The sequence below is a fragment of the Callithrix jacchus genome, chromosome 8, assembly GCF_049354715.1.
Source record: "Callithrix jacchus isolate 240 chromosome 8, calJac240_pri, whole genome shotgun sequence".
NCBI classification, from domain to species: domain Eukaryota; kingdom Metazoa; phylum Chordata; class Mammalia; order Primates; family Cebidae; genus Callithrix; species Callithrix jacchus.
The window spans coordinates 138393480-138419415 of NC_133509.1; the positions used below are offsets into that span (position 1 = coordinate 138393480).

Sequence of the window (25936 nt, forward strand, 5' to 3'; positions counted from 1 at the left end):
GCCGTAAAACGGTCCCTCGCGTCGTCGCAATGCTGCCGTGCGCCGCGGGAGCCAGGCGCCGTGGGGCCATGGTGGCCTTGCGGGCGGGAAAGAAGCGCCTTCTCCTTCCTCTCTGCCGCGCCTTCGCCCGCCGCGGTTGTCAGCTCGCTCCCGAGCACGGCGCCGAGCGCAGGGATGCGGCTCCCAGCGGGGTAAGCTGGCGCCTGGGGACGTTGGGCCCGGAGGGGCGGCCCCAAGGCTCTCGCGTCCACGCCCTCAGTCCGATGGGACCAAGGGTGCCGCCGCCCCGTCGGGGACTGTTGACAGCCAGAAGCTTTAAGCATAACAGAGTCACCTGCCAAGTTTGTGCCTACCTTATTTATTCCTGAGAATTAATTTTTTAATTTGAGACAGGGTTTTGCTTTTGTTGCCCAGGCTAGAGTGCAGTGTCGCGATCTTGGCTCACTGTAGTCTCCGCCTCCCGGGTTCAAGCGATTCTCCTGCTTCAGCCTCCCGCGTAGCTGGCGTTACCGGCACCCACAGGCACCCACAACCACGTCTGGCTAACTTTTGTATTTCTAGTAGAGACGGGGTTTCACCATGTTGGCCAGGCTGGTCTCGAACTCCTGACCTCTGGTGGTCTGCCCGCCTCGGCCTCCCAAAGTGCTGGGATTACAGGCGTGAGCCACCGTGCCCGGCCGGATAGTTGTTCTTATTTGCACACTGTGTGTGGGTATATGCATGTTACCGGCCAAAGATTCGCAAAGAATGTCTGTAGCAAGAAAGAGTGACAAGCAATTTTCTTTTTTTTTTTTTTTTTTTGAGATGGAGTCTTGCTCTGTCGCCCAGGCTGCAATGCAGTGGTACCATCTCGGCTCACTGCAACCTCCACCTCCAGGGTTCAAGCGATTCTCCTGCTTCAGGCTTCCGTGTAGCTGGGAATACAGGCACCCACCATCTCACTCAGCTAATTTTTGTATTTTTAGTAGAGACGGGGTTTTACCATCTTGGCCAGGATGGTCTCGATCTCTTGACCTCGTGATCTGCCCACCTTGGCTTCCCAAAGTACTGGAATACAGGCTTGAGCCACCGCGCCCGCCCAGCGACAAGCAATTTTTTAAGTTCTACTTCGTATAAAGGATGGGAGGCCTTTATAAGAAGGCCTTTTAGCTTCTTGGGAGGGGTGTTTTGTTTAAGGGAGGCCTAGGCCTTGATTCCATCTGTCAGATGAAAATGTTGACTAACTGTGGAAGCTGCTGGAGATAAAATATTCAAGCTAAGCCTGGAAATACTAAGCAGGCTAACGAGGGACGCTGGAAAGCTTGGTTTGCGGGTGGATCACGAGGTCAAGAGATCGAGACCATCCTGGTCAACATGGTGAAAACCCATCTCGACTAAAAACACAAAAAATTAGCTGGGCATGGTGGCGCGTGCCTGTAATCCCAGCTACTCAGGAGGCTGAGGCAGGAGAATTGCCTGAACCCAGGAGGCGGAGGTTGTGGTGAGCTGAGAACTCCAGCCTGGGTAACAAGAGTGAAACTCCGTCTCAAAACAAAAAAAAAAAAACAATAATTAAAGAAGTAGGCGGGCACGCTGGCTTAGGCCTGTAATCCCAGCACTTTGGGAGGCCGAGGTGGGTGGATCACAAGGTCAGGAGTTCGAGACTAGCCTGGCCAACATGGTAAAACCCTGTCTCTACTAAAAATAGAAAAATTAGCTGAGTGTGGTGGCAGACACCTGTAGTCCCAGCTACTTGGAAGGCTGAAGCAGGAGAATCACTTGAACCCAGGAGGCAGAGGTTGTAGTGAGCCGAGGTGGCGCCACTGCACTTCAACCTGAGTGACAGAGTGAGACTCTGCATCAAAAAAGTGGCCGGGCTCCATGGCTTACGCCTGTAATCCCAGCACTTTGGGAGGCCGAGGCGGGCAGATCACGAGGTTAGGAGATCGAGGTGGTGAAACCCCCTCTCTACTAAAATCCAAAAAAATTAGCCGGGTGTGGTGGCATAGGCCTCTAATCCCAGCTACTTGGGAGACTGAGGCAGGAGAATCGCTTGAACTCAGGAGGTGGAGGTTGCAGCAGTGAGCTGAGATTGAGCCACTGCACTCCACCCTGATAACAGCGAGACTTCATCTTCAAAAAAAAAAAAGCTAATTAAAAATTGCAAATGTGCCTGCCTATACATTTTCATTTCTGTTGGGCTGTGGCTATTAGCACACTTTTCTAATTGTAGCTTTGAAGGTCTGTCTAGTTTACAGTTTAAACAAGGAGTTACCAGAGCAACTTGTCAAACAGACACCCAAGTGGCTAGCTCCTTTCTGTGTTACACTGGCCAAGCCCTTGCCTTCTATTTCTAGAGCATAGAAACCCATTCAGCATCTCTGTCTTTGGGCAGAAAGACACAACAGGTATCTGAAAATGTTCTTAAGAGAGCAAACTGGAAATCAACCAAGACTTTTCCCCAGTGGGAGGATTTTCCCTCGCTTATTTTGTGAACTTGTGCTGGAAAGAAATAAGGATTTCTTCATTGTCATATAGACTCTTTTTTTTTTTTTTTGAGATGGCGTCTCCCTCTGTAGCCCAGGCTGGAGTACAGTGGTGCAATCTCGGCTCAGTGCAACCTCTGCCTCCTGGGCTGAAGCGATTCTTGTGCCTCAGCCTTCCAAGCAGTTTGGATTATAGGTGCCCACCACCATGCCCAGCTAATTTTTTGTAATTTTAGTAGAGACAACTCCTGACCTCAAGTTATCCACCCGCCTTGGCTTCCCAAAGTGCTAGGTTAAAAGCATGTGCCACTGCTCCCAGCATTTCTTCCTGTTAAAGTAAAATAAATCTTACCATGGGTCTGTTTTCAAGATGAGAGACCTCTCTGGCCTAAATGCGTTTGTTTGTTTGAGACAGAGTTTTTGCTCTGTTGCCCAGGCTGGAGTGCAATGGCACAATCTTGGCTCACTGCAACCTCCACCTCCTGCGTTCAAGCAATTTCCCTGCCTCAGCCTCCCTAGTAGCCGGGGTTACAGGTGCACACCCCCATGCCCAGCTAATTTTTTTTTTTTTTTTTTTGAGACGGAGTTTCACTCTTGTTACCCAGGCTGGAGTGCAATGGCGCGATCTCGGCTCACTGCAACCTCCGCCTCCTGGGTTCAGGCAATTCTCCTCCCTCAGCCTCCTGAGTAGCTGGGATTACAGGCACGCACCACCATGCCCAGCTAATTTTTGTATTTTTAGTAGAGACGGGGTTTCACCATGTTGACCAGGATGGTTTCGATCTCTTGACCTCGCGATCCACCTGCCTTGGCCTCCCAAAGTGCTGGGATTACAGGCTTGAGCCACCGCGCCCAGCCCTAATTTTTTTTTTTTTTAAGTAGAGATGGGATTTCACCATGTTGGCCAAGCTGGTCTCGAACTCCTGACTTCAGATGATCCACCTGCCTCAGCCTCCCAAAATGTTGGGATTATAAGTGTGAGCCACTGAGCCCTGCCAGCACCAGCTTTTAATTGAAAAATATTATAGAACTTTAGAGTCAGGCACCATTCTTCTTTCCAAATTTACTTTAAAACTCAGCTTTTCAGAAATATCTGCTTTTGGTAAAGAGAAATTAAATTGGACTTTTAAATTCTGTCCCCTCGCCACTTCATGCCTGCCTGTGTCTTAGCTATGTAGTTTGCATCATTGGTTCCTAAACTTGTTTGCACATAAGAATTAGTCTGGCTTTTTTAGTTCTTTTTTTTTTTTTGAGACGGAGTTTTGCTCTTACTACCCAAGCTGGAGTGCAATGGTGCAATCTCGGCTTACCACAACCTCCGCCTCCTGGCTTCAAGCAATTCTTGTGCCTCAGCCTCCCTAGTAGCTGGGATTACAGATTTGTGCCACCACGCCTGGTTCATTTTTTGTATTTTTAGTAGAAACAGGATTTCACCATGTTGGCCCGGCTGGTCTCGAACTCCTGACCGCAAATGATCCACCTGCCTCAGCCTCCCAAAGGGCTGAGATTACAGATGTGAGCCACTGTGTCTGGCCGAAAAAAGATTTCTTTCTTTTTTTTTTTTTTTTTTTTTTTTTGAGAGGAAAAAAAGAAAAAGAAATAAATAAAAGAAAGAGAGAAAGACCGAAAAAAGATTTCAACAAGAACTGGAAAGTTAACTCCCTCCCAGACTGAAAGACACAGTTTCGGCCTGACCAGCAGGAATACACATGTGCCTCTCTGTGAGGAGGGCAGAACTGAGGCTGCTTCTCAGGAGACTGTGAGGGTCTAGCATGCCCTCCCCACAGACTGCGGGGTCGGATAGAAGAGCCTGCTCTCCCCAGCACAGCCAGTGGGACACCAGGAATCACAGGCTGTACTATAGAAACTAGCAATTATGGTAATTAGTTGCACTACAAAGGGACTCTCCCTTTCACCGAAGGACATTTTCCTCCCCCAAGCTGCTTCTCCACCCTTTTATTTTTTAATCTTTTTTTTTTGAGACGGAGTTTCACTGTTGTTACCCAGGGTGGAGTGCAATGGCGTGATCTCAGCTCACTGCAACCTCTGCCTCCTGGGTTCAGGCAATTCTCCTGCCTCAGCCTCCTGAGTAGCTGGGACTACAGGCACGCGCCACCGTGCCCAGCTAATTTTTCTTATATATTTAGTAGAGACGGGGTTTCACCAAGTTGACCTGGATGGTCTTGATCTCTTGACCTTGTGATCCACCCGCCTCGGCCTCCCAAAGTGCTGGGACTACAGGCTTGAGCCACCGCGCCCGGCCGACTCTCCACCATTTTAAATAGTATCTTTTCAGTTACAGGGAAGAGCAGGGGACGATAACGTCACTCACAGTATCATGGCAGACGACGATGTGAAAACACTGGCACTTTCGCCAGCGTTACTGGGGAAGCAGTTTGTGGGAGTAATAACTAGTAGATGAGCAGGGAAAAGTAACTGAACACTCCTGACACCTCGTTGAGCTTGGTGTGTGATGTGTGGGCAGCTGCAAAAAGCAGCTAATTGTTAGGTGGCTCCTTTAACATTTCCTGATGGGAAAAGAGCAGGCTCAGCCCTGGACGGTGGCCTTGCACTGGCTGCGCGAAACCCACTGAGCTGCCGACACCCGGGAAGGCTCGGAGGAGGGAAGGAGGCGCCATCCTGGGCCACAGTCTGTGGGGGGCGGGCCACAGTGCGTCCCTTTTGTGGGACTCACCTTAGTGTTTCTACCAGTAGCCAAATACCACAGATGCAGAGGCCTGGAGGAGAAGCTTGTCAGCGTCTTCCCAGTTCTTTACTGTGTGGTAAAGAAAGAAGCAATAAATGTAAACATTCTTGGAAATGTAAGTCTTATTCTTTTAACGGGACATTTGGTGATTGGATGTAGTTTTTAGACTAGTGGGTAAAATGTTGAAGGTCTGTATTGCAGTCTTGCCTTGACTTTCTAAAAGTGATTCCTAAATTGATCCAGTATCAAGTCAGCATTTTAATCCTGATGATGAACAGCATAGTTTCAGTTCTCGGATAGCAGGGTCCCCCCAGTGTAACTGCCAGACAGTTCTTCCTGCACATTGCACAAACAAAATCCTTTCACAGAGACCATGGCATTGCAGAGAAGAAAGAATTTAGGGCTGGCCGCGGTGGCCCGCACCTGTAGTCCCAGGTGCTCCAGAGGCTGAGGTGGAGAATTGCTTAGACACGGGAGAGGGAGGTTGCAGTGAGCCGAGATCATACCACTGCACTCCAGCCTGGGCAACGGAGTGAGACTCTGTCTCAAAAATAAAAAGAGGAAGGTAACAAGGAACTCTAATGAATCCAGATTGGGCTGGGTGCAGTGTCTCGGGCCTATAGTCCCCGCTCTCTAGGAGTCCGAGGTAGGTGGATCATAAGTTCAGAATATCGAGACCATCCTGGCCAACATGGTGAAACACCATCTCTACTAAAAATACAAAAATTAGCCGGGCATGGGGACAGGTACCTGTACTCCAGCTGTTCGGGAGGCTGAGGGAGGAGAATCGCCCAGGGAGTCAGAGGTTGCAGTGACCCAAGATTGTGCCACTGTACTCCAGCCAGGTGACAGAGTGAGACTTTGTAAAAAAAAAAAAAAAAAAAATTAATAAATAAATAGCCTGGGGCCAGGCACGGTAGCTCAAGCCTGTAATCCCAGCACTTTGGGAGGCCGAGGCTGGTGGATCATGAGGTCAAGAGATCGAAACCATCCTGGTCAACATGGTGAAACCCCGTCTCTACTAAAGATACAAAAACTTAGCTGGGCATGGTGGTATGTGCCTGTAATCCCAGCTACTCAGGAGGCTGAGGCAGGAGAATTGCCTGAACCCAGCAGGCAGAGGTTGCGGTGAGCTGAGGTCACACCATTGCACTCCAGCCTGGGTAACAAGAGGGAAACTCCATCTCAAAAAAAAAAAAAAAAAAAAATAGCCAGGCACAGGAGCTCATGCCTGTAGTCCCAGCACTTTGGGAGGCCGAGGGAGGCGGATCACCTGAGGTCTGGCCAACATGGTGAAACCTTGTCTGTACTAAAAATAAAAAACAAGAAAAATTAGCCAAGTGTGGTAGCGGGAGCCTGTAGTCCCAGCTACTCAGGAGGCTGAGGCAGGAGAATCGCTTGAACCTGGAAGGCAGAGGTTGCGGTGAGCTGAGATCACGCCACTGCACCCAGCCTGGGTGACAGAGTGAGACTCCGTCTCAAAATCAGTCAGTCCAGATCGTACACTTTACACTAGAGATTCGTTTTGTCCTATGTTAATCCCATTTGCTTTGTTAAAGGTCTCCAGATTCTGCCCTCCAAGAAAGTCTTGCTGTGATTGGATAGGACCCCCAGATAAATATTCAAACCTTCGACCTGTTCACTTTCACATACCCGAAAATGAGTCACCACTGGAGCAAAAGCTTAGAAAATTAAGACAAGAAACACAAGAATGGAATCAAGAGTTCTGGGCAAACCAGAATTTGACTTTTAGTAAGGTAAGTAAGTTTTAGATCAGAATGAGAAATGACACAGTTGGCCACTTGAGGGTGCTCAATGTCTAGTACTGGCCTTGCTGTTTGCTGTGGTAGTACCGTCCGGGTCCCTCCCTGCACCGCGTGTCCGTACGTGTGTACATGTGTACATGTATGTACATACAATTTAAAAAACGAATGTATAACTATATAAGAAACATTGGTCATTCATAGAACCACAGATCTTGAGACTTTGAAAGGATGCGATTTGTGAGCAGCAGAGCCAGAACTAGAAGTACGTGTTTTATACCTGTGTGCGCGTGCGTGTGTGTGCGTGCGTGTGCGTGTGTGCGCGCGTGTGTGTGTGTGTGCGTGTGTGTGTTCATGAGAATACCAGTTGCTTTTTTTAGGTGAAGCATGGTGGCTCTGCAATCCTAGCACTTTTGGAGGCTGAGACAGGCAGATCAGTTGAATCCAGGAGTTCGAGAGCAGGCTGGTCTGCATAGCCAAACCTTATCTCTACTAAAATACAAAGATTAGCCAGGTGTTGTGGCACATGCCTGTAATTCCAGTGACTCAGGAGGCTGAGGCACAAGAATTGCTAGAAGCTGGGTGGTGGAAGTTGCAGTGAGCAAGCTCACGCCACTGTACTTCAGTCTGGGCAACAGGAGTGAGATCCTGCCACACACACAAAAAAAAACCCACATTTTTTTTTGTTTGTTTATTTGTTCGAGGTGGAGTTTTGCTCTTGTTGCCCAGGCTGGAGTGCAGTGGCGCAATCTCGGCTCACCGCAACCTCTGCCTTCCAGGTTCAAGTGATTCTCCTGCCTCAGGCTCCAGAGTAGCTGGGATTACAGGTGCGCACCAGCACGCCTGGCTAATTTTGTGTTTTTAGTAGAGATGGGGTTTCTTGGTCACGCTGATCTGAAACTCCTGACTTCAGGTGATCTGCCCGCCTCAGCTTCCCAAAATTCTGGGATTACAGGCATCAGCCACCGCACCTGGTCAAAAAAACCCCACTTTTTGTGATGTGTTGTCATTCTTTACAAGAATACAAATTTTTTTTTTTTTTTTCTTTGAGAGGGAGCCTGGCTCAGTTGCCAGGCTGGAGTGCAGTAGTGTGCCCTTGGCCCACTGAAGCCTTTGCCTCCTGAGTTCAAGTGATTTTCCTGCCTCAGCTCCTAAGTGGCTGGGATTACAGGCACACACTGCCATGCCCAGCTGATGTTTGTATTTTTAGTAGAGATGGTGTTTCTCCCTGTTGGCCGGGACAGTCTTGTTCTCCTGACCTCGTGATCCATCCTCTTTGGCCTCCCAAAGTGCTGGGATTACAGGCATCAGCCGCTGAGCCCAGCTGAGGATTCAAAATTCTTAACAGCATACTTACAAATAAACTATATAGGAAAGAAATATAGTCTAATCCAGAAGAAAAACATTTAAACTTTGATTTTCCATTTGGGTGGGCTGTGTCAGGTACAGTAAATTTATTGTATTCTGTGGACTTTTTGTTTTGTTTTGAGACAGAGTCTCACTCTGATGCCCAACCCTGGAGTACTGTGGCGTGATCTCATCTCACTGCAGCCATCACCTCCTGGGTTCAAGCAGTTCTCCTGCCTCAGCCTCCTGAGTAGCTGCGATTACAAGTGCTCACCACCACACCCGGCTAATTTTTTGCACTTTTGGTAGAGACAGGATTTCTCCACGTTGACCAGGCTGGTCTTGAACTCCTGACCTCAGGTAATCACCCACCTTGGTCTCCCAAAGTGCTGGGATTACAGGTGTGAGCCGCCTATTCTGTGGATTTATAAACGAACAGTGCCTCCCAAAGTTTATTGATTTTTTTTTTTTTTTTTTTCAAATCCTGTTTCAAGCACAAAACTTTTAACCACATTAAGAAGGCTTTAAACGGGCTTTGAGATGGGCCTCCTGCTTCTCAGGAGATCGACGTCTAAACTTCCCAGGACACGGTGAGCTGTGCTGCAGCCAGAGAAAAATGGAAAGACAGAAAAAGGAGTTCTGAGAGCGTTTTTTTTTTGAGATGGAGTTTCGCTCTTGTTACCCCGGCTGGAGTGCAATGGCGCGATCTCAGCTCACCGCAACCTCCGCCTCCTGGGTTCAGGCAATTCTCCTGCCTCAGCCTCCCGAGTAGCTGGGACTACAGGCACGCGCCACCATGCCCAGCTAATTTTTGTATTATTAGTAGAGATGGGCTTTCACTATGTTGACCAGGATGGTCTCAATCTCTTGACCTTGTGAGCCACCATGCCCGGTCCTCCTTGTTTTGTTTTTTTTTTTCAAGAGAATACACATGATAATGGATGATACACAAGCTTCATTCCCATCTGTAATTTTATCTGGTACCATTACTCAATTTAGATATATTGCATAGGATGTGCCAACAATCATCTTTATAACCAATGATTCCATGATTTTGCCCACGGAATCCCTTTTAATAGTGAACTTCAGGTCACGACAGTCGCTGTCAGTTCAACTACACCAAGGTTTCTGAAGACAACGGCTCCTCCACCCAAGCAGGTTGTATATAAATTCCAAATAGAACCTGGCATCACCCTGAAGGAATTCAAACTTCACACTGTTGGGAAATTTATCAAGATGGCTTCAGAGTAGACTAACTTTACACAGCACATTTAAAAAAAGACATTTATTCAGCGTCACGATCAGACTATTAATTTAGCAATCAACAGCATGGGTGCAAAAAAAAAAAAAAATCTACATGAAAACCCTTTGCTGGAATGCTTTACACTTTCCACAGGACAGAAACTGAAATGACCTGGTACACAATTAGTCACAAATACAGTCCTTGAGCTTTTGCTGTACACATGAGCATTTGTCTAAATCACGTCCTCTTTGTAGCAGCTAGGCCCTGCCACCACTGTGCTTGGCTGAGTTCACAAATCTGTTGTGACCTGTCGCTCCCCTGTCACTTCTCTGGCTCCCCTCTCCTGCTAAGCTTTGTTTCCTAGTTAAAATCTTCTGCCACTGCCACAGCTACTGCTGCTACTGGAACCGCCATGGCCACGCTGGTTTCGTGGTTTGGCAGAGTATTGGCCGCCACCACCACAGGGGCCAGAGCTTCTGCCTCCAAAGTTTCCTTCTTTCATGGACTCAAAATTTGAAGACTTGTAATTACCAAAATCCTTGTAGCTCCAAAATTGCTTCAATCATTACCAAATCCATTTAGCCATCCCCCCTGCCACCATATCCACCACCACCACAGCTGCCACCAAAGCCACCACGACCACTGAAGTTCCCTTCATGACCAAAGTTGTCATTCCCACCGAAACCAGCTCCGCGACCACCACACAGTTTCCAGAACCACGTGGACCTCTCTGGCTGATGGAGCGCTAGCCAGCTCTTGCTTTACAGGCCTTCCTCACTTCACAGCCGTGGCCATTCACAGTGTGGTATTTCTGAATGACAGTCTTACCCACGGAGTCATGGTTGTCCAAGGTTACTGAGGCAAAGCCCCTTTTCTTGCCACTGCCTCTGTCCGTCATGATTTCAATCACTTCAATTTTTCCATACTGTTCAAAATAATCTCTTAGGTGATATTCTTCAGTGTCTTCTTTAATGCCACCAACAAAAATTTTTTTCACAGTTAACTGGGCACCTGGTCTTTGAGGATCTTCTCTTGAGACAGCTCTCTTTGGTTCCACAACTCTTCCATCCACTTTGTGTGGCCTTACATTCATGGCTGCATCCACCTCCTCCACAGTTGCATACGTGATGAACCCAAAGCCCCTGGAGCGCCTGGTGTTTGGATCTCTTGTGACCACACAGTCCCTGAGCGTTCCCCAGTGCTCAGGATGGCTCCGCAGGCTCTCATCGGTTGTTTCAAAGCTCAGCCCTCCCATGAAGAGCTTCCCCAGCTGTTACACCTCTTCAGGAGACTCTGATTGGACATGACCGCAGAGGCGTCCACGGGCAGCAAGGAGCAACTGACGAACGTATCTCTTTTTTTTTTTTTTTTTTTAAGGAAAAAGAAGCATTTATTCACTCAAGACTAAAAACTAAAGGCCTGGCCCTGAGGACTGAATCTGGTTAGTGCATTTGTTTCTTTGTTTTTGCTCTGTTTGGGTCTGAGCAAGTCCATGAGAAGGTAAAGGAAGGGCGGTGAGGGAAGTGGGAGGTTCAGGGCGGTTCTTGGCCTGCTGTGGGGCAGGGATGGCACGCCCCTGTCCACCCACATGGCCTTTCAGAGCCGTCACTGCAGCCTGAGGCTGCCTTCGAACCCTCCCTTTCCAGGTTCTCAGTTCACAAGCATGGCTCTCCAGCCTTCAGCTCCCTCTCTGAGGATCTGAGGTGGTTATGATGGATGGCCAGCCTCTGACATTTGACTTCGGTCTTGAGGTCTCAGCCTTTGCAGCTTCTGCCTCTCCAAACCAGCTTCTCTTCTGATTCCTGATCTCAGCTCAGTGCTCAAAAGAGCCTTTCATTGTTTCCTCTTGGTGTGAGTGTTAGATCTGAATAACATCTCATGCTGTTTGTTAGACAGATGTCTGCTGCCAAATTCTGATAGAAAATCCAAAATCATTCACCCCAAAAGCCAAGTCTGTCATTGGGCTAAAGTGCCATTCCTACTAATCCTTTTTCTTGCCTGATTGATTTAGAGGAAAGGGCTGGGAGCTCGAGGCACCCCCATGCCAGGACCTCTGTTGCTGTTTGCTGGCTGCTGCCTGGGCCCTGGAGAGGTGGGGTCTTGCAGGGCAGAGCTGGAGCAGGCACTGCATTCTAACAGTAAGCATGAGAATGAAAGCTCACAGTCTGTGCTGAGCACTGCACAAGTTCTGTGCATATATTACCTGTTTTGTTTCCCACAGTGACCCAGTGAAGTCGGTACTGTTATCTTTACCGTTTTATAGATGAGCAACCTGAGGCTTCACCAGAGTCACACAGTGAGAATGTGACGTGGCCTGGATTCTCACCTTGGGAGTCAGATTGCAAGTGCTTCCTGGCCTCACGGCACATCCTGTGCTGACCTAGCCATGTGTGTGCGTGCGTGCGTGCATGTGCCATGTCCGTGGGTCTGTCATTGTGTCAGGTGGGACTAGGTCGGCTCATGCCTTGGAGGTGCTTTGGAGACAGCCACTCTCCTAACAGATGGGAGAAGTTGTTTTGATTCTCCCTAATATCCCAGAATCCTACTGATGGCTTTGCTGAGTATTGAAAGGCTGGCCTTAAATGATATTTTAAAATAAATTTGGTAATAGGACAGGGTGTATTAAGGAAGGGAATCATGAAGGGAGCTGCCTGCTCCAGCAGCTGTCGAAATAGTTAGCAGGCCACAGTGCCTGCAGTGGGAGTGGGGCAGCCGGCATGTCTCCGCGTGAGGATAGAGGTCCCCAAGAGCCAAGAGAAGGGGAGCTTTGTTGAATACACGATGTTGGAAAAACAGTTACTTTTGGCCCAAAAGAACAAATTTAGATTAATTCTCCCTAAAATACAAATATATTCCAGTGGGTCAAATGTTAATTATTACTAATTTTTTTTTTTTTTTTTTGAGACAGGTCTCACTCTGTCTCCCAGGCTGGAGTATAGTGGCACCATCATGGCTCACTGCAGACTTGACCTCCCGGGCTCAAGTGATCCTTTGTGTATTTTGTAGAGACGGAGTTTTGCTATGTTGCCCAGGCTGGTCTCAAACTCCTGAGCTCAAGCAATCCACCCACCTCGTCCTCCCAAAGTGCCGGGATTACAAGTGTGAGCCACCATGCCTGGCCAAAAAGTTAATAATTATTATTATTTGAGACGGAGTTTCTCTGTTGTTAACCCAGGCTGGAGTGCAATGGCGCGATCTCAGCTCACTGCAACCTCCGCCTCCTGGGTTCAGGCAATTCTCCTGCCTCAGCCTCCTGAGTAGCTGGGATTACAGGCATGCGCCACCATGCCCAGCTAATTTTTGTATCTTTAGTAGAGACGGGGTTTCACCATGTTGACCAGGATGGTCTCGATCTCTTGACCTCGTGATCCACCCGCCTCAGCCTCCCAAAGTGCTGGGATTATAGGCGTGCCACTGTGCCCGGCCAAAGTTCATTATTAAAAGTTGATTATTTATGTATTAAAGAGTTAGATACATGGTTCCTTGGGTCGAGCTTCTAATAGGCTATAACAGACTCTCCCTTATTTGGACGAATGCTACCCTCCGGAGCTTGAGGGTGAAGATAGAGATAGTCAGGAACACAAAAGCTGAAAACGTCTGTGTTAGTTAAGACTCCTTTTGATCGCGCTTTCTGGGCAGGAGAGTTTGCTGAGCAGGTGTGGAGGTGGCTCAGTACTCGGGTGGGTGGAGCTGGCCCCAGTTATGGCCTGCGCTCAGATGCTGGGACCAGAGCAATTTCTTCCTCCTTGTGTTTAAACTTTTCTCCTAGGACACCGCTTTACCCTTGTCATGCTACAAACTGGCTTTCTCTGCCTCCTTGTTTATCTATCCCTCCTAAATTCAAGGAAGCAGCCAGCTAAGGAGGCTGCCTCTCCAGGCTGGCTCCAGCCCAGCTGGGAGGTGCCGGATTAGCGGAGGCGGAGGTGGGGCTTGTGCAGAGAGCCTGGCTGCTGCCATGGAGACGGGTGGAAGGGGACAGAAGAGCAGGCCTGCTGGCAAAGAATCAGAGGGCTGGGCAGAGACAGGGATCACTGTCCGGAAATTCGAGGAAGGGCAAGTGCTGGCAGCAAAGACGACACGGGCGGTTTGGGTTTCAGGAAAAGCTGCCACGAATTTTCAGAAATAACACGTTTATAGACAATAGTGCGGCTACAGGAAGAGAAAATTGCTTGAACTCTAAATTTTACAGGACATATTTGTTTATTTTTTTGAGATGGAGTCTCGCTCTGTTACCCAGGCTGAAGTTTAGTGGCATAATCTTGGCTCACTGCAGTCTCTGCCTCCCGGGTTCCGGCAATTCTCTTGCCTCAGCCTCCCAAGTAGCTGGGATTACAGGCACCCACCACCATGCACGGTTAATTTTTGTGTGTGTGTTTTTGGTAGAGATGGAGTTTTGCCATGTTGACCAGGCTGGTCTCAAACTCTTGACCTCAGGCGATCTGCTTCCAAAGTGGTGGGATTATAGGAGTGAGCCACTGTGCCTGGCCCACAGTGCACGTTTAATACGAAGTCATTATTTCATGCTTACTGAATTTGTAAGGGAATGTTTTCAGTCCTGAGACTCAGTGCTGGCGGAGTTACATCAGTGGTGCATGGCAGTATGAAATCCTCAGCCCCTTTTCTAGAAGGATTTAGCTACACATATTACACATATGCCAGGAAGCAGGAAAATGATGGCCGTGAACCATGTGTGAGAATTCGTGTGGAGAGCCAGGCTTGGTGGCTCACACCTGTAATCCCAGGCAGCTCTCCATCAGTGTGGCAGGATGGGAGGGACCGACACAGAAGGGCTTGCTTGTGGTCGCTGCTGTTAGGGTGACCACGGGAGCACCCCACAGGCAGGGGCAGCAGCTGCTGCCACCTGAGTCCATGGACACAGGCATCATATCAGGACAGGTCTCCTTGCACTTGGCTCAAACACCCCCAGGCCGAGGCTCAGCAGGCAGCAGAAGCACCATAATGTCTGCTAATCCCAGCACTTTGGGAGGCTAAGGCAGGCGGATCACTTGAGGTCAGGAGTTCCAGACCAGCCTGGCCAACATGGCGAAACCCCATCTCTACAAAAATACAAAAAAATTAGCCAGGCATGGTGGCAGGCACCTGTAAGCCCAGCTACTCAGGAGACTGAGGCAGGAGAATCCCTTGAACCCAGGAAGCAGAGGTTGCAGTGAGCCAAGATCATACCACTGCACTCCAGCCTCGGTGAGGGTGTGAGACTCCATCTCAAGAAAAAAAAGAGCCTTTTTTCCTCCTGATATCAAATACCTGGTATCTTCTCTAATCCCACTTCTCCAACTCTTCTGCACCAGCTAGGTGTCCAGCAATTCAGTTCAGATATGACACTGTCTACTTGGAGCTGCTGTCTGATGCCACAGGTTAAAGACCCAGTCCCACAAGATGGCCTCCACTGAGGCAGTCTTTCTCTTTGGAGAAATTCCTGTTTAAATCCTTTGCCAGCTGCAAGTCCTGGGCCACTCGTCCCTCTGACTGACAGGCTGTAAATCAGACTGCGACTCCCTGCACAGGATTGATACTGTGCTAGAATGGCTTATGGCATTCAGATAGGCGCTTTGCTTCTCTTCCTGGTGTTGAGTATCTTCTCAGGTGCTTATTGGTTGTTCCTTTATCTTCTTTGGAGAAATTCTTGTTTAAATCCTTTGCCTATTTTAAAATTAGATGATTTGGCCAGGCAAGGCGGCTCACACCTGTAATCTTAGCACTTTGGGAGGCCAAGGCAGGAGAATCATCAGGTCAAGAGTTTGAGACCAGCCTGACCAATATGGTGAAACCCCGTCTCTACTAGAAATACAAAAATTAGCCAGGCATGTTGACACATGCCTGTAATCTCAGCTACTCAGGAGGCTGAGGCAGGAGAATTGCTTGAACCTCGGAGGTGGAGGTTGCAGTGAGCCAAGATTGTGCCACTGCACTCCAGCCTGGGGGACAGATCGAGAGTCCGTCTCAAAAAAAATGAATAAATAAAATTGGATGATTTATCTTTTTGTTGCTGAAATGAAAGAGTTCTTTACATATTTTCGATACTAGACCCTTATTAGATGGGTGATTACAAATGTTTTTCTCCCATTCTACGATAATAAAAACACATACAGGTTTTTCCTTTTTTCGTGAGACAGAGTCTCACACTGCTGCCAGGATGGTCTCAATCTCCTGACCTCGTGATCCGCCCGCCTCGGCCTCTCAGTGCTGGGATTACAGATGTGAGTCACCATGCCGGCCCTTCTTTTCTTCCCCCAAGGGACAGGGTCTGGCTCTGTTGCCCAGGCTAGAGTGCAGTGGTATGAACATGGCTCACTGCAACCTTGGCTCAAGTGACCTTCCTTCTCCGGCCTCCTGAGTAGCTGGGACTACAGGCACACACCACCGTACCTGGCTCCTTTTTTAATTTTTTGGAGAGATTAGGTCTTGTTATGTTGCCCAGGCTAGTCTTGAACTGCTGGTCCCAAGCGATCCTCTCACCTCAGCCACCCAAGTAGCTGAGATTATAGGCATGCGCCCCCAAGCATAGCTAATCCTTGTCATTTTCTTGATAGTGTCCTTTGAATCACAAAAATTTTTAATTTTGATGAAACGGAGTTTTTTTTTTTTTTTTGCTTGTGTTTTAGGTGTCATATTTAAGAAATACTACTTAATTTGAGATGATGAAGAGTTGCATCTGTTTTCTTGAAGAGTTTTTCTTTTATAGTTTTAGCCCTTATGTTTAGATTTTTTTATTGACCTTGAGTTAACTCTTGTTTTATGGTGTGAGGTAGGGGTTCAACTTATTCCTTTGCATGTGGTTATCCAGCTAGTTGTTCCAGCACCATGTGTTAAAAAGACTATTCCCTCCCTCATTGAATTGTCTTGGCACCCTCAGTGAAAATCACTTGCCCACAAATGTTTGGGTTTACTTTTAGACTCGAAGTTTGATTGCGTTGATCTGCATGCCTGTCCTTATGCCAGCACCGTACTGCCTTCATTACTGTTGTTTGGTAGTAAGTTTTGAAATTGAGAAGTGTGAATCTTCCAACTTTGTTCATCTTTGATCAAGGTTGTTCTAGCCATTGGGTTTCTTTACATTTCCATATGAATTTGAGATTGTCAGTTTCTGCAAAAAAAAAAGAAAAAACCCAGCTGGGATTTTGATACAGATTGTTCTGAATCTGCACGTCAATTCAGGGAGTATTGCCATCTTAACAGTATTAAGTCTTCCAAATCATGAACATGGTATGTCTTTCCCATTAATTTAAAAGGTCTTCTTTCATTTTTTTCCACGATATTTTGTGTTTTGTTGTGTTTTGAGTCAGGGTCTCACTCTGTCACCAGGCTGGAATACAGTGGCGGGATTTGGGTTCACTGAAACCTTTCCCCCCCAGGCTCAAGCAGTCCTCCCGGCTCAGCCTCTTGAGTAGTTGGGACCACAGCTCTACACCACCAGGCCCAGCTATTTTTTTTAATACATTTTTGTAGAGACAGGGTTTCATCATGTTGCCCAGGCTGGTCCCAAACTCCTGAGCTTAAGCAGTCCTCTGCCTTGGCCTCCCAAAGTGCTGGGATTACAGACATGAGCTGCCGCTCCTGGCCTACTTTGTAATTTTTTTTTTTTTTTTTTTTTGGAGACAGAGTCTCACTCTGTTGCCAGGGTGGAGTGCAGTGGCTCATTGCAACCTCCATCTCCTGGGTTCAAGCCATTCCTCTGCCTCAGCCTCCCAAATAGCTGGGACTACAGGCAACTGCCACCACACCCAGCTAATTGTTGTATTTTAGTAGCCATGCCATTTCACCATGTTGGCCAGGATGGTCTGTGTCTCTTGACCTCATGATCTGCCCTCCCACCTTAGCCTCGCAAAGCGCCCAGCCTGTTCCTAATCTTTTATTATTTTTGATGCTATCATAGTAGAATTGTTTTCTCAATTTCATTTTCAGACTGTTCATTGCTAGTATCTAGAAACAGAATTGATGTCTGTGTGTTGGTCCTGTATATATCCTGCACGCTTGCTGAACTCATTTATTAGCTCTAATAATTTTTTTTTTTGTTTATCCTTTTCCCTTATGACTTAATGTTTAAGCTGAAATTAACTTTCAGGTCAGAAAACAACACTGAATGCCGAAGAAATGGCGGACTTTTACAAGGAATTTTTAAGTAAAAATTTTCAGAAGCACATGTATTATAATAGGTAGGTATTTACTCTTTTCCTGAAAATTTGAATAGCACATCCAGATTAGGTAGGAGTATTTTCTTTTTTTGAGACGGAGTTTCACTGTTGTTACCCAGGCTGGAGTGCAGTGGTGCAATCTCAGCTCACCACAACCTCCGCCTCCTGGGTTCAGGCAATTCTCCTGCCTCAGCCTCCTGAGTAGCTGGGATTACAGGCACGCGCCACGATGCCCAGCTAATTTTTTGTATTTTTAGTAGAGACGGGGTTTCACCATGTTGACCAGGATGGTCTCAGATCTCTTGACCTCGTGATCCACCCACCTGGGCCTCCCAAAGAGCTGGGATTACAGGCGTGAGCCACTGCACCCGGCCAGGAGTGTTTTCTTACCTGAATTTAACAACATTCCATTCACATTTATATCAGGGGTAGAAGTTGCAAGACTTTATCAACTTTATTTTTGAAGTAACTGCAGTGGCTTAAAAAGATACCAGTTTTTTTAGGCCGAGCATTGCGGCTCATGCCTGTAATCCTAGCACTTTGGGAGGTTGAGGCGGGCGGATCACGAGGTTAGGAGATCAAGATCATCCTGGCTAATGTGGTGAAACCCCGTCTCTACTAAAAATACAAACAATTAGCTGGGCGTGGTGGCACACACCTGTAGTCCCAGCTACTTGGGAGGCAGAGGCAGGAGAATCACTTGAACCCAGGAGGCAGAGGTTGCAGTGAGCTGAGATTGCACCACTGTACTCTAGCCTGGGCAACAGAGCAAGACTCTGTCTCAAAAAAAAAAGACTGAAATGAGAGCTGAAGGTAGAATCAACTAAACCCAAATGTTGGAAATTCCTCAAAAAAATGGTCCAGTTTCTTCAACAGGTAACTAGAATTCCAAAAGTTAAAAAGGGGGTCTTGCAATGACTAGACCTCGTTTAGCTCCTGATTCAGATGCCCACCTGTTAAATGGTATTTTGGACAAATAGAGAAAATTGAACAGTAACTGCATATTAGTTTGTATTAATAAATTATTGTACATTTTGCACAGAATTATGTTGTGATTATGTGCTTTTTTAAAGAATGTTTTAACTGGTTACAGATATATAATGGCTTATATCTACAGGTGAAATAATAGGACATGATATCTGAGATTTGCTTTAAAATATTTGTAGGATGGGCCAGGCACGGTGGCTCACGCCTATAATCCCAGCACTTTGGGAGGCCGAGGCGGGTAGATCACAAGGTCAAGAGATCGAGACCATCCTGGTCAATATGGTGAAACCCCGTCTCTACTAAAAATACAAAAAATTAGCTGGGCATGGTGGCGCGCGCCTGTAATCCCAGCTACTTAGGAGGCTGAGGCAGGAGAATTGCCTGAACCCAGGAGGCAGAGGTTGCGGTGAGCCAAGATTGTGCCATTGTGCTCCAGCCTGGGTAACAGGAGCGAAACTCCGTCTCAGAAAAAAAAAAAAAAATATATATATATATATATATATATATTTGTAGGTTGGATGCAGTGGCTCACACCTGTAATCCCATGACTTTGGGAGGCCAAGGTGGGTGGATCATTTGAGGCTAGGAGTTCAAGACCAGCCTGGGCAACATAGTGAAACCTTGTCTCTCCAAATAGCCAAGGCGTGGTGGCGTGTGCCTATAGTTCCAGCTACTTGGAAGGCTGAACTAGGAGGACCACTTGAGCCCGGGAGGTTGAGGATACAGTGAGCTGAGATCCCGCCACTCATTCCAGCCTAGATGACAGAGTGAGACCCTGTCTCAAAAATAAAATAAAATAAAATAAAATTATATATATATATATATAACAGTTACAGAGACTGATGGGCAGGTGAAGCCAGACCTCAAGAATGTCAATATGGGTCAGGCAGGGTGGCTCATACCTGTAATCCCAGCACTTTGGGAGGCCAGGGCAGATGGATTGCTTGAGCCCAGGAGTTTGAGACCAGCCTGGACAACGTGGCAAAACTCTGTCTCTACAAAAAAATACAAAAATTAGCTGGGTATGGTAGCATGCACTTGTAGTCCCAGCTACAGGAGGCTGAGGCAGGAGGATCCTTTGAGTCCGGGAGGTGGAGGTTGCAATGAGCTGAGATCCCGCTACTGCACTCCAGCCTGGGCCACAGAGCGAGACCCTGTCTAAAAAGAGAGAGAGGGAGAGAGAGAGAGAGAGAGAGAGAATGTCAATATGGTCAAAAGCTAGATGGGCTCAGTGAGGGACAGTCCGACCTAAAGATTAGTCCTGAAATATCTGAATTCTATTTCTAAGGTTGTCATGTATTACTCGGAATTAGTTAAGTCACTCAAATAAGCAAGTAACGTCTCTCCCTGGTCTTTGGACACATAGCTTGTTTACACTAGGCACAATCTGTGATAGGCTTCATGTTTTCTCTCTTACCCAAGATCAGGCTTTAGAGGAGCCCGGTCCTCATCCCCACCTCCTGCCCCTGCCTTCCCTGTGGCAACAGCAGAAGCCTGGTTTGCCTTTTCACGCGAATGTCGTAGAATCAGGCTGTGTTAGTGAAATGGAACACGGCTTTTCCTTTAAGAACTGTAATCCCCATGGGCTACCGCTTTTCTTTCCCTAGAAGCACTTACTTCCTTTGGGCACTGTTCCTCATGACAGTATCACTGAAGTAGGTGGAGGCGGAAAGGTGGTCTGCAGGTAGAAAGGAGCTTTCTGCCCTGCCATGCAAAGACTCCATAGCAGTCGTGGCCCCATCACACTCCTGGAATGCGGCCAGCCCACGAGGCCTGGAGTTTCCAAGGGCTGTCTTGGATCTTTTAGCAAAAATCAAAGGAGTATTTAGGAGGCCGAGGCAGGAGAATTACTTGAACCCAGGAGGCGGAGGTTGCAGTGAGCCAAGATTATGCCACTGCACTCCAGCCTGGGCAACTGAGCAAGACACCCTCTCAAAAAAAAAAAAAAAAAAACACCCAAGGAGGATGGCAGCAGCCTCCAGAAACAGAAGGTTGGGGAGGGCTCCAGGCATTCCCAGGGGGCCTCACTCTCAGCCTGAAAAGAAGCAGGCCTTTCTGAGGCCTCTCTGGATAGTTTGGCTTTAACAAGGGCGGGGACAGGGAGAGGTGGTGGTGAGGGCAGAGGCCTGGACAGTTGAACTCATGTTGGCTGAGAGCTGCCCCTGGGCCAGGACACCAAGCCCCAGTTCCTGCTGCCGTGTCACCTGTGCATCCTGTTTCTCTGCAGAGACTGGTACAAGCGCAACTTTGCCATCACGTTCTGCATGGGAAAAGTGGCTCTGGAAAGGATGTGGAACAAGCTCAAACGGAAACACACGAAGATGAGCAGCTAGGAGTCCCCGTGACCCAGCCGGAGTCCAGCTTTCCATGGGAAGCAGATGGTTAGAGGAGCTCCTTTCACAGGGGCTGAGAAAAACTGAAGTGGTCCCAAGAAGCCCACATCTTCCTAAGGGGGCGGTGGCCTGTCTGGGGACAGGGCGGGTTCCACTGATGTGGGCTCTAGGCCAGCTTGTTGTCATGGACATGGCGTTAAGGCCCAAGCACTTGGTGCCCGTTTTCTATGTTTCGAATTAAACCAATTCAAAACAGAGCTATTTCAAAATATCGGCCAGGCGCGTTGGCTGCGCCTTTAATCCCAGCACTTTGGGAGGCCTAGGCGGGTGGATCACTTGAGGTCAGGAGTTCGAGAGCAGGCTGGACAACATGGCAAAAACCCATCTCTACAAAAAATTAGCCGGGTGTGGTGGCATGCACCTGGAATCCCAGCTACTCAAGGCTGAGGCACGAGAATCTCCTGAACCCAGGAGGTGGAGGTTGCAGCGACCGAGATCTTGCCACTGTACTGCAGCCTAGGAGACCAAGCGAGACTTCGTATCAATCAATAAATAAAATAAAGATATGAATAAACCTCTACAGAATCAAAAAGCTTGCTGATGGGAATGATTTGGAAGCTGGCTGCCAAGTGTCTATGCTGGCCGCGGGGTCAGACCACCCTCGCTGTGAGTCATCAGCTGGTGGGTCCTCACCGGCTGCACTCTGAATACGGTCTGGTGTGAGGACATGAAAGCAAGTGCCATTTTATTTTATTCTTTTTTTCGAGACGGAGTTTCGCTCTTGTTACCCAGGCTGGAGTGCAATGGTGCGATCTCGGCTCACCGCAACCTCCGCCTCCTGGGTTCAGGCAGTTCTCCTGCCTCAGCCTCCTGAGTAGCTGGGATTACAGGCACGCGCCACCATGCCCAGCTAATTTTTTTGTGTATTTTTAGTAGAGACGGGGTTTCACCATGTTGACCAGGATGGTCTCGATCTCTGGACCTTGTGATCCACCCGCCTTGGCCTCCCAAAGTGGGAGGCTTGAGCCACCGCGCCCGGCTGCAAGTCCTGTTTTATTACATGCCAAAACGTTTAACTTGATTCTTGGTGTTAACTGTGTCAGTAGATTCTTCAATGCTGTAGGCAGATTAGCAAGAAGCAGCAGCACTTGTTTTCCTCTTTCCTTAAACATGAAGATTAAATGGCCAGGCATGGTGGCTCACAACTCCTCACCTCATGTAATCCCACCAGTTTGGGAGGCCGAGGCAAGCAAATCAGTTGAGCTTGGGAGTTCGAAACCAGTCTGGGCAACATGGTGAAACCCTGCCTCTACAAAAAATGCAAAAATGAGCTGTGTCTAGTAGCACATGCCTGTAGTCCCAGCTACTCCAGAGGCTGAGCTTCAAGGATGGATTGAGCCAGGGAGGTCCAGACTGTGGTGAGCCAAGATCCCACCACTTGGTGACAGAGCCAGATCCTGTCTCAAAAAAAGGCCAAGCAAGGTGCCTCATGCCTGTAATCTCAGCAATTTTGGGTGACCGAGGTAGGTGGATCACCTGAGGTCAGTTCGAGAGTAGCCTGGCCAACATGGTGAAACCTCGTCTCTACAGTAATGATGGAGGGCGCCTGTAATCCCAGCTACTTGGGAGGCTGAAGTGGGAGAATTGCTTGAACCCAGGTGTTGGAGGTTACAGTGAGCTGAGATTGCACCACTGCACTCCAGCCTGGGTGACAGAGCAAGACTCCATCTCAAAAAAAAAAAGATTATTCTAACACAAAAGTTGGCTGTTTTTTTTTAAATTAGGTTAATATAATTTTAATAGCCATATTCAAGTAAAGTATTTCTGTGGGCTTTTAAATATTTACAAAATAAAGCTTATTTCGGTGATATGTTTTATACCACTTTTCGCACAAACATGCATGTTTGTTAAAATTCCCAATATTTTAAATACTTTAATTTGGACTTTATTATTACTATTATTATTTTTAGAGACGGGGTTTCACCATGTTGGTCAGGCTGGTCTTGAACTCCTGACCTGAAGTGATCTGCCTGCCTCAGCCTCCCAAAGTGCTGGGATTACAGGCGTGAGCCACCGCTCCTGGCCTTAATTTGGACTTTAAAAGGGAAATAAAATTGGCTGTGCGTGGTGGCTCAAGCCTGTAATCCCAGCACTTTGGGAGGCCGAGGCAGGTGGATCACGAGGTCAAGAGATCGAGAACATCCTGGTCAACACGGTGAAACCCCATCTCTACTAAAAATTCAAAAAATTAGCTGGGCATGGTGGCGCGTGCCTGTAGTCCCAGCTACTCAGGAGGCTGAGGCAGGAGAATTGCCTGAACCCAGGAGGTGGAGGTTGCGGTGAGCCGAGATTGCGCCATTGCACTCCAGCCTAGGTAACAAGAGTGTAACTCTGTCTCAAAAAAAAAAAAGGAAAATAAAATTGAGTCTGTCTCCCACTTTGTGTGTGGGTGGTGTTTGTAGGCAGTGAGTTTTACCTGCTCATGTTCACCCAAAAAAAGCCGGATGTGGCTATGAGAAGTTCAGCGGGGCTCCCGAGGGCTGTCTCAGGTCAGTGACAACGGGACATCTAATGCCTTTCCTTCTTTTTGTTTTGAGACACTCTTACCCTGTCACCCAGGCTGGAGTGCAGTGGCGAGACCTCTGCTCACCGCAGCCTCCACCTCCTGGGTTCAAGCGATTCTCCTGCCTCAGCCTCCTGAGTAGTGAGATTACAGGCACATGCCACCACGCCCAGCCAATTTTTGCATTTTTACTAGAGACAGGGTTTCTCCATGTTGGCCAGGCTGGTCTGGAACTCCTGACCTCAGATGATCCGCCTGACTCAACCTCCCAAAGTGCTGGGATTACAGGCATGAGCCACTGTGCCCCGGCCTTCCTTGTTTTTATTTAATCTTAATAATGGACAGGAAGCCACACCTGCCTGCAAGCCTCAGCTCCCTTGATGCCATCCCGTAGCTCTGGCAGAGCCCTCATCAGGGCTCCAAGTGGCATCAGGTACAGCATTTGCTCTGCACAAATACTGGAGTTACAATGCTTAATAGGACCATCTTCCAAAAAAACCTGCCCAGGCAAAGGCCGCTGTGTGAGGAGCATCTTTGGGAGCTGCAGGTGGAGGATCCAGGCTTGCCCACACTCATGCTGCTCTTTAAAGGAAACAGAATCGTATCAGGGCTGCAGAGAAGCCTTGCCTTGGGGCAGCAGTGCTCCCCTGCTTCGATTCTTTGCCCCTGAGAGGACAAAGCTTGAGAGCTGTTTTCTGACAAGCCCTTCAGTCTGCTTCCAGCGTGGGGAAGCGGCTGCTTTTGTGCCTCAGGCTCACGCTGCGGCTTCCACCTCCTGCAGAGGAGTAAGCCACAGAAGGCCCTTTGTTCCGTACATGTGCAAGGAGTATTTTAGACTTCTGATTAACAGGGAAACCATGCAACTCCTGGCAGATTGTATGTCAAAGATTTCTGTTTGCTGATTTAAAAAAAAAAAAAAAAGCAGAAACAAGGCCGGGTTCGGTGGTTCATACCTGTAATGCCAGCTACTTGGGAGGCAGAGGTAGGAGAATCACTTGAATCCGGGAGGCGGAGGTTGCAGTGAGCTGAGATCACACCACTGCACTCAAACAGATCGAGAGTCCATCTCAAAAACAAACAAACAAAAATAGCTCTATTCTGTTGGCATTTTTTGAGTAAAAATTGTAACTGTATGTCTGGTTAGGAAATCAGAGCAGAATAGGAAGGAGTAGACAAGCCTAAAGGAATAGGCTTCTTTTCCAAATCCAGAATTAATTTTCCTGAAGGGGAGCTGAGGTTCCTGCTCTGAAGGGTCCCCTGATTGGGAGGCAGCTGGTAGAGTTTGGGGTCTGGGTGCCACTGGCATTTTCTCCCTGTGGCCCACTGGGTTTGCCTTGCCGGAGTCTTGTTAGATTTCCTTTCAGGCTCCCCCATGCTTGTCGTTTTTTGCTTTTTCTTTTTTTTTTTTCAGACAGAGTCTCGCTCTTGTTGCCCAGGCTGGAGTACAGTGGTGCCATCTCAGCTTACTGCAACCTCCGCCTCCTGGGTTCAAGTGATTCTCCTGCCTCAGCCTCCCGACTAGCTGGGACTATAGGCTCGTGCCACCACACCCAGCCAATTTTTGTATTTTTAGTAGAGACGGGGTTTCTCCATGTTGGTCAGGCTGGTCTCGAACTCTCTACCTCAGGTGATCTGCCTGCTTCGGCCTCCCAAAGTGCTGGGATTACAGGGGTAAGGCACTGCACCCGGCCTATTTTTGCCTTTTAACATAGATCCCTTCTGAACTGAGTGCTACAGCATCTTCATTCCTCTCTGGAGTATTTTCCTCTTGTGCATGCTCCGCAGTGATCAGCGGGTCAGCCTTCCTTATGGACGGCAGAGGGCAGGGCTGAGCCACCCCTGCCTCCTCGTGGCTGGTGCTCTCGTGAGCATTGTGAGCCACACCCCTTCCACCCGGGCCCACCTGCTGACCAGCTGTTCTGGCTGCTCCCTCAACTATAGGCTGCAAGCATTTAAAGGGAGGAGACGTGGGGGAATGGTTAAAATCTATCAACGTTCATTCAGCCAAGAAATACCGAGTGCCTGCTCTGCTGGGCACAAGGGCCCCAATGTCAGTAGTTTATGGTTGCTCCCCACGAAGCGTGCACAGACTAGCAGGATTTAAGGTAAAAGAAAAAAGGCCAGTCACAACATTAAAACCCCACCAGAATGTTCTACAGAATCAGCTGATTGGACTCAGGTTTACTTCCCAGTTAATCACGGACTTCAGATTCTTAGCTTTCAATTGCAGAAGGCTCTCCACTCACAATGTACAGCAATTCTAAGTGCTCTTTAATGATTTTTCTTTTTTGAGACGGAGTCTCACTCTGTCACCCAGGCTGGAGTGCAGTGACTCGATCTCGACTCACTGCAGCCTCTGCCTCCCAGGCTTAAGC

General features: G+C 48.1%; 1 protein-coding gene across 2 annotated transcripts; it reads left to right on the plus strand.

The window, feature by feature from the left end:
• Window positions 1-34: 34 nt before the first annotated feature.
• COA8 (cytochrome c oxidase assembly factor 8) lies at window positions 35-21590 on the plus strand. Of its 2 annotated transcripts, XM_009006602.5 has the most exons (5): window positions 35-191; window positions 6732-6929; window positions 10903-10966; window positions 17609-17699; window positions 20893-21590. In XM_009006602.5, the coding sequence occupies exons 1-5, from the start codon at window positions 69-71 to the stop codon at window positions 20996-20998; spliced, it is 582 nt and encodes a 193-aa protein (XP_009004850.2). In that variant the 5' UTR covers window positions 35-68; the 3' UTR covers window positions 20999-21590. The 2 variants fall into 2 exon arrangements, with proteins under 2 accessions (XP_009004850.2, XP_017832852.2); XM_017977363.4 differs by lacking the exon at window positions 17609-17699.
• The last annotated feature ends 4346 nt before the right edge of the window (window positions 21591-25936 follow it).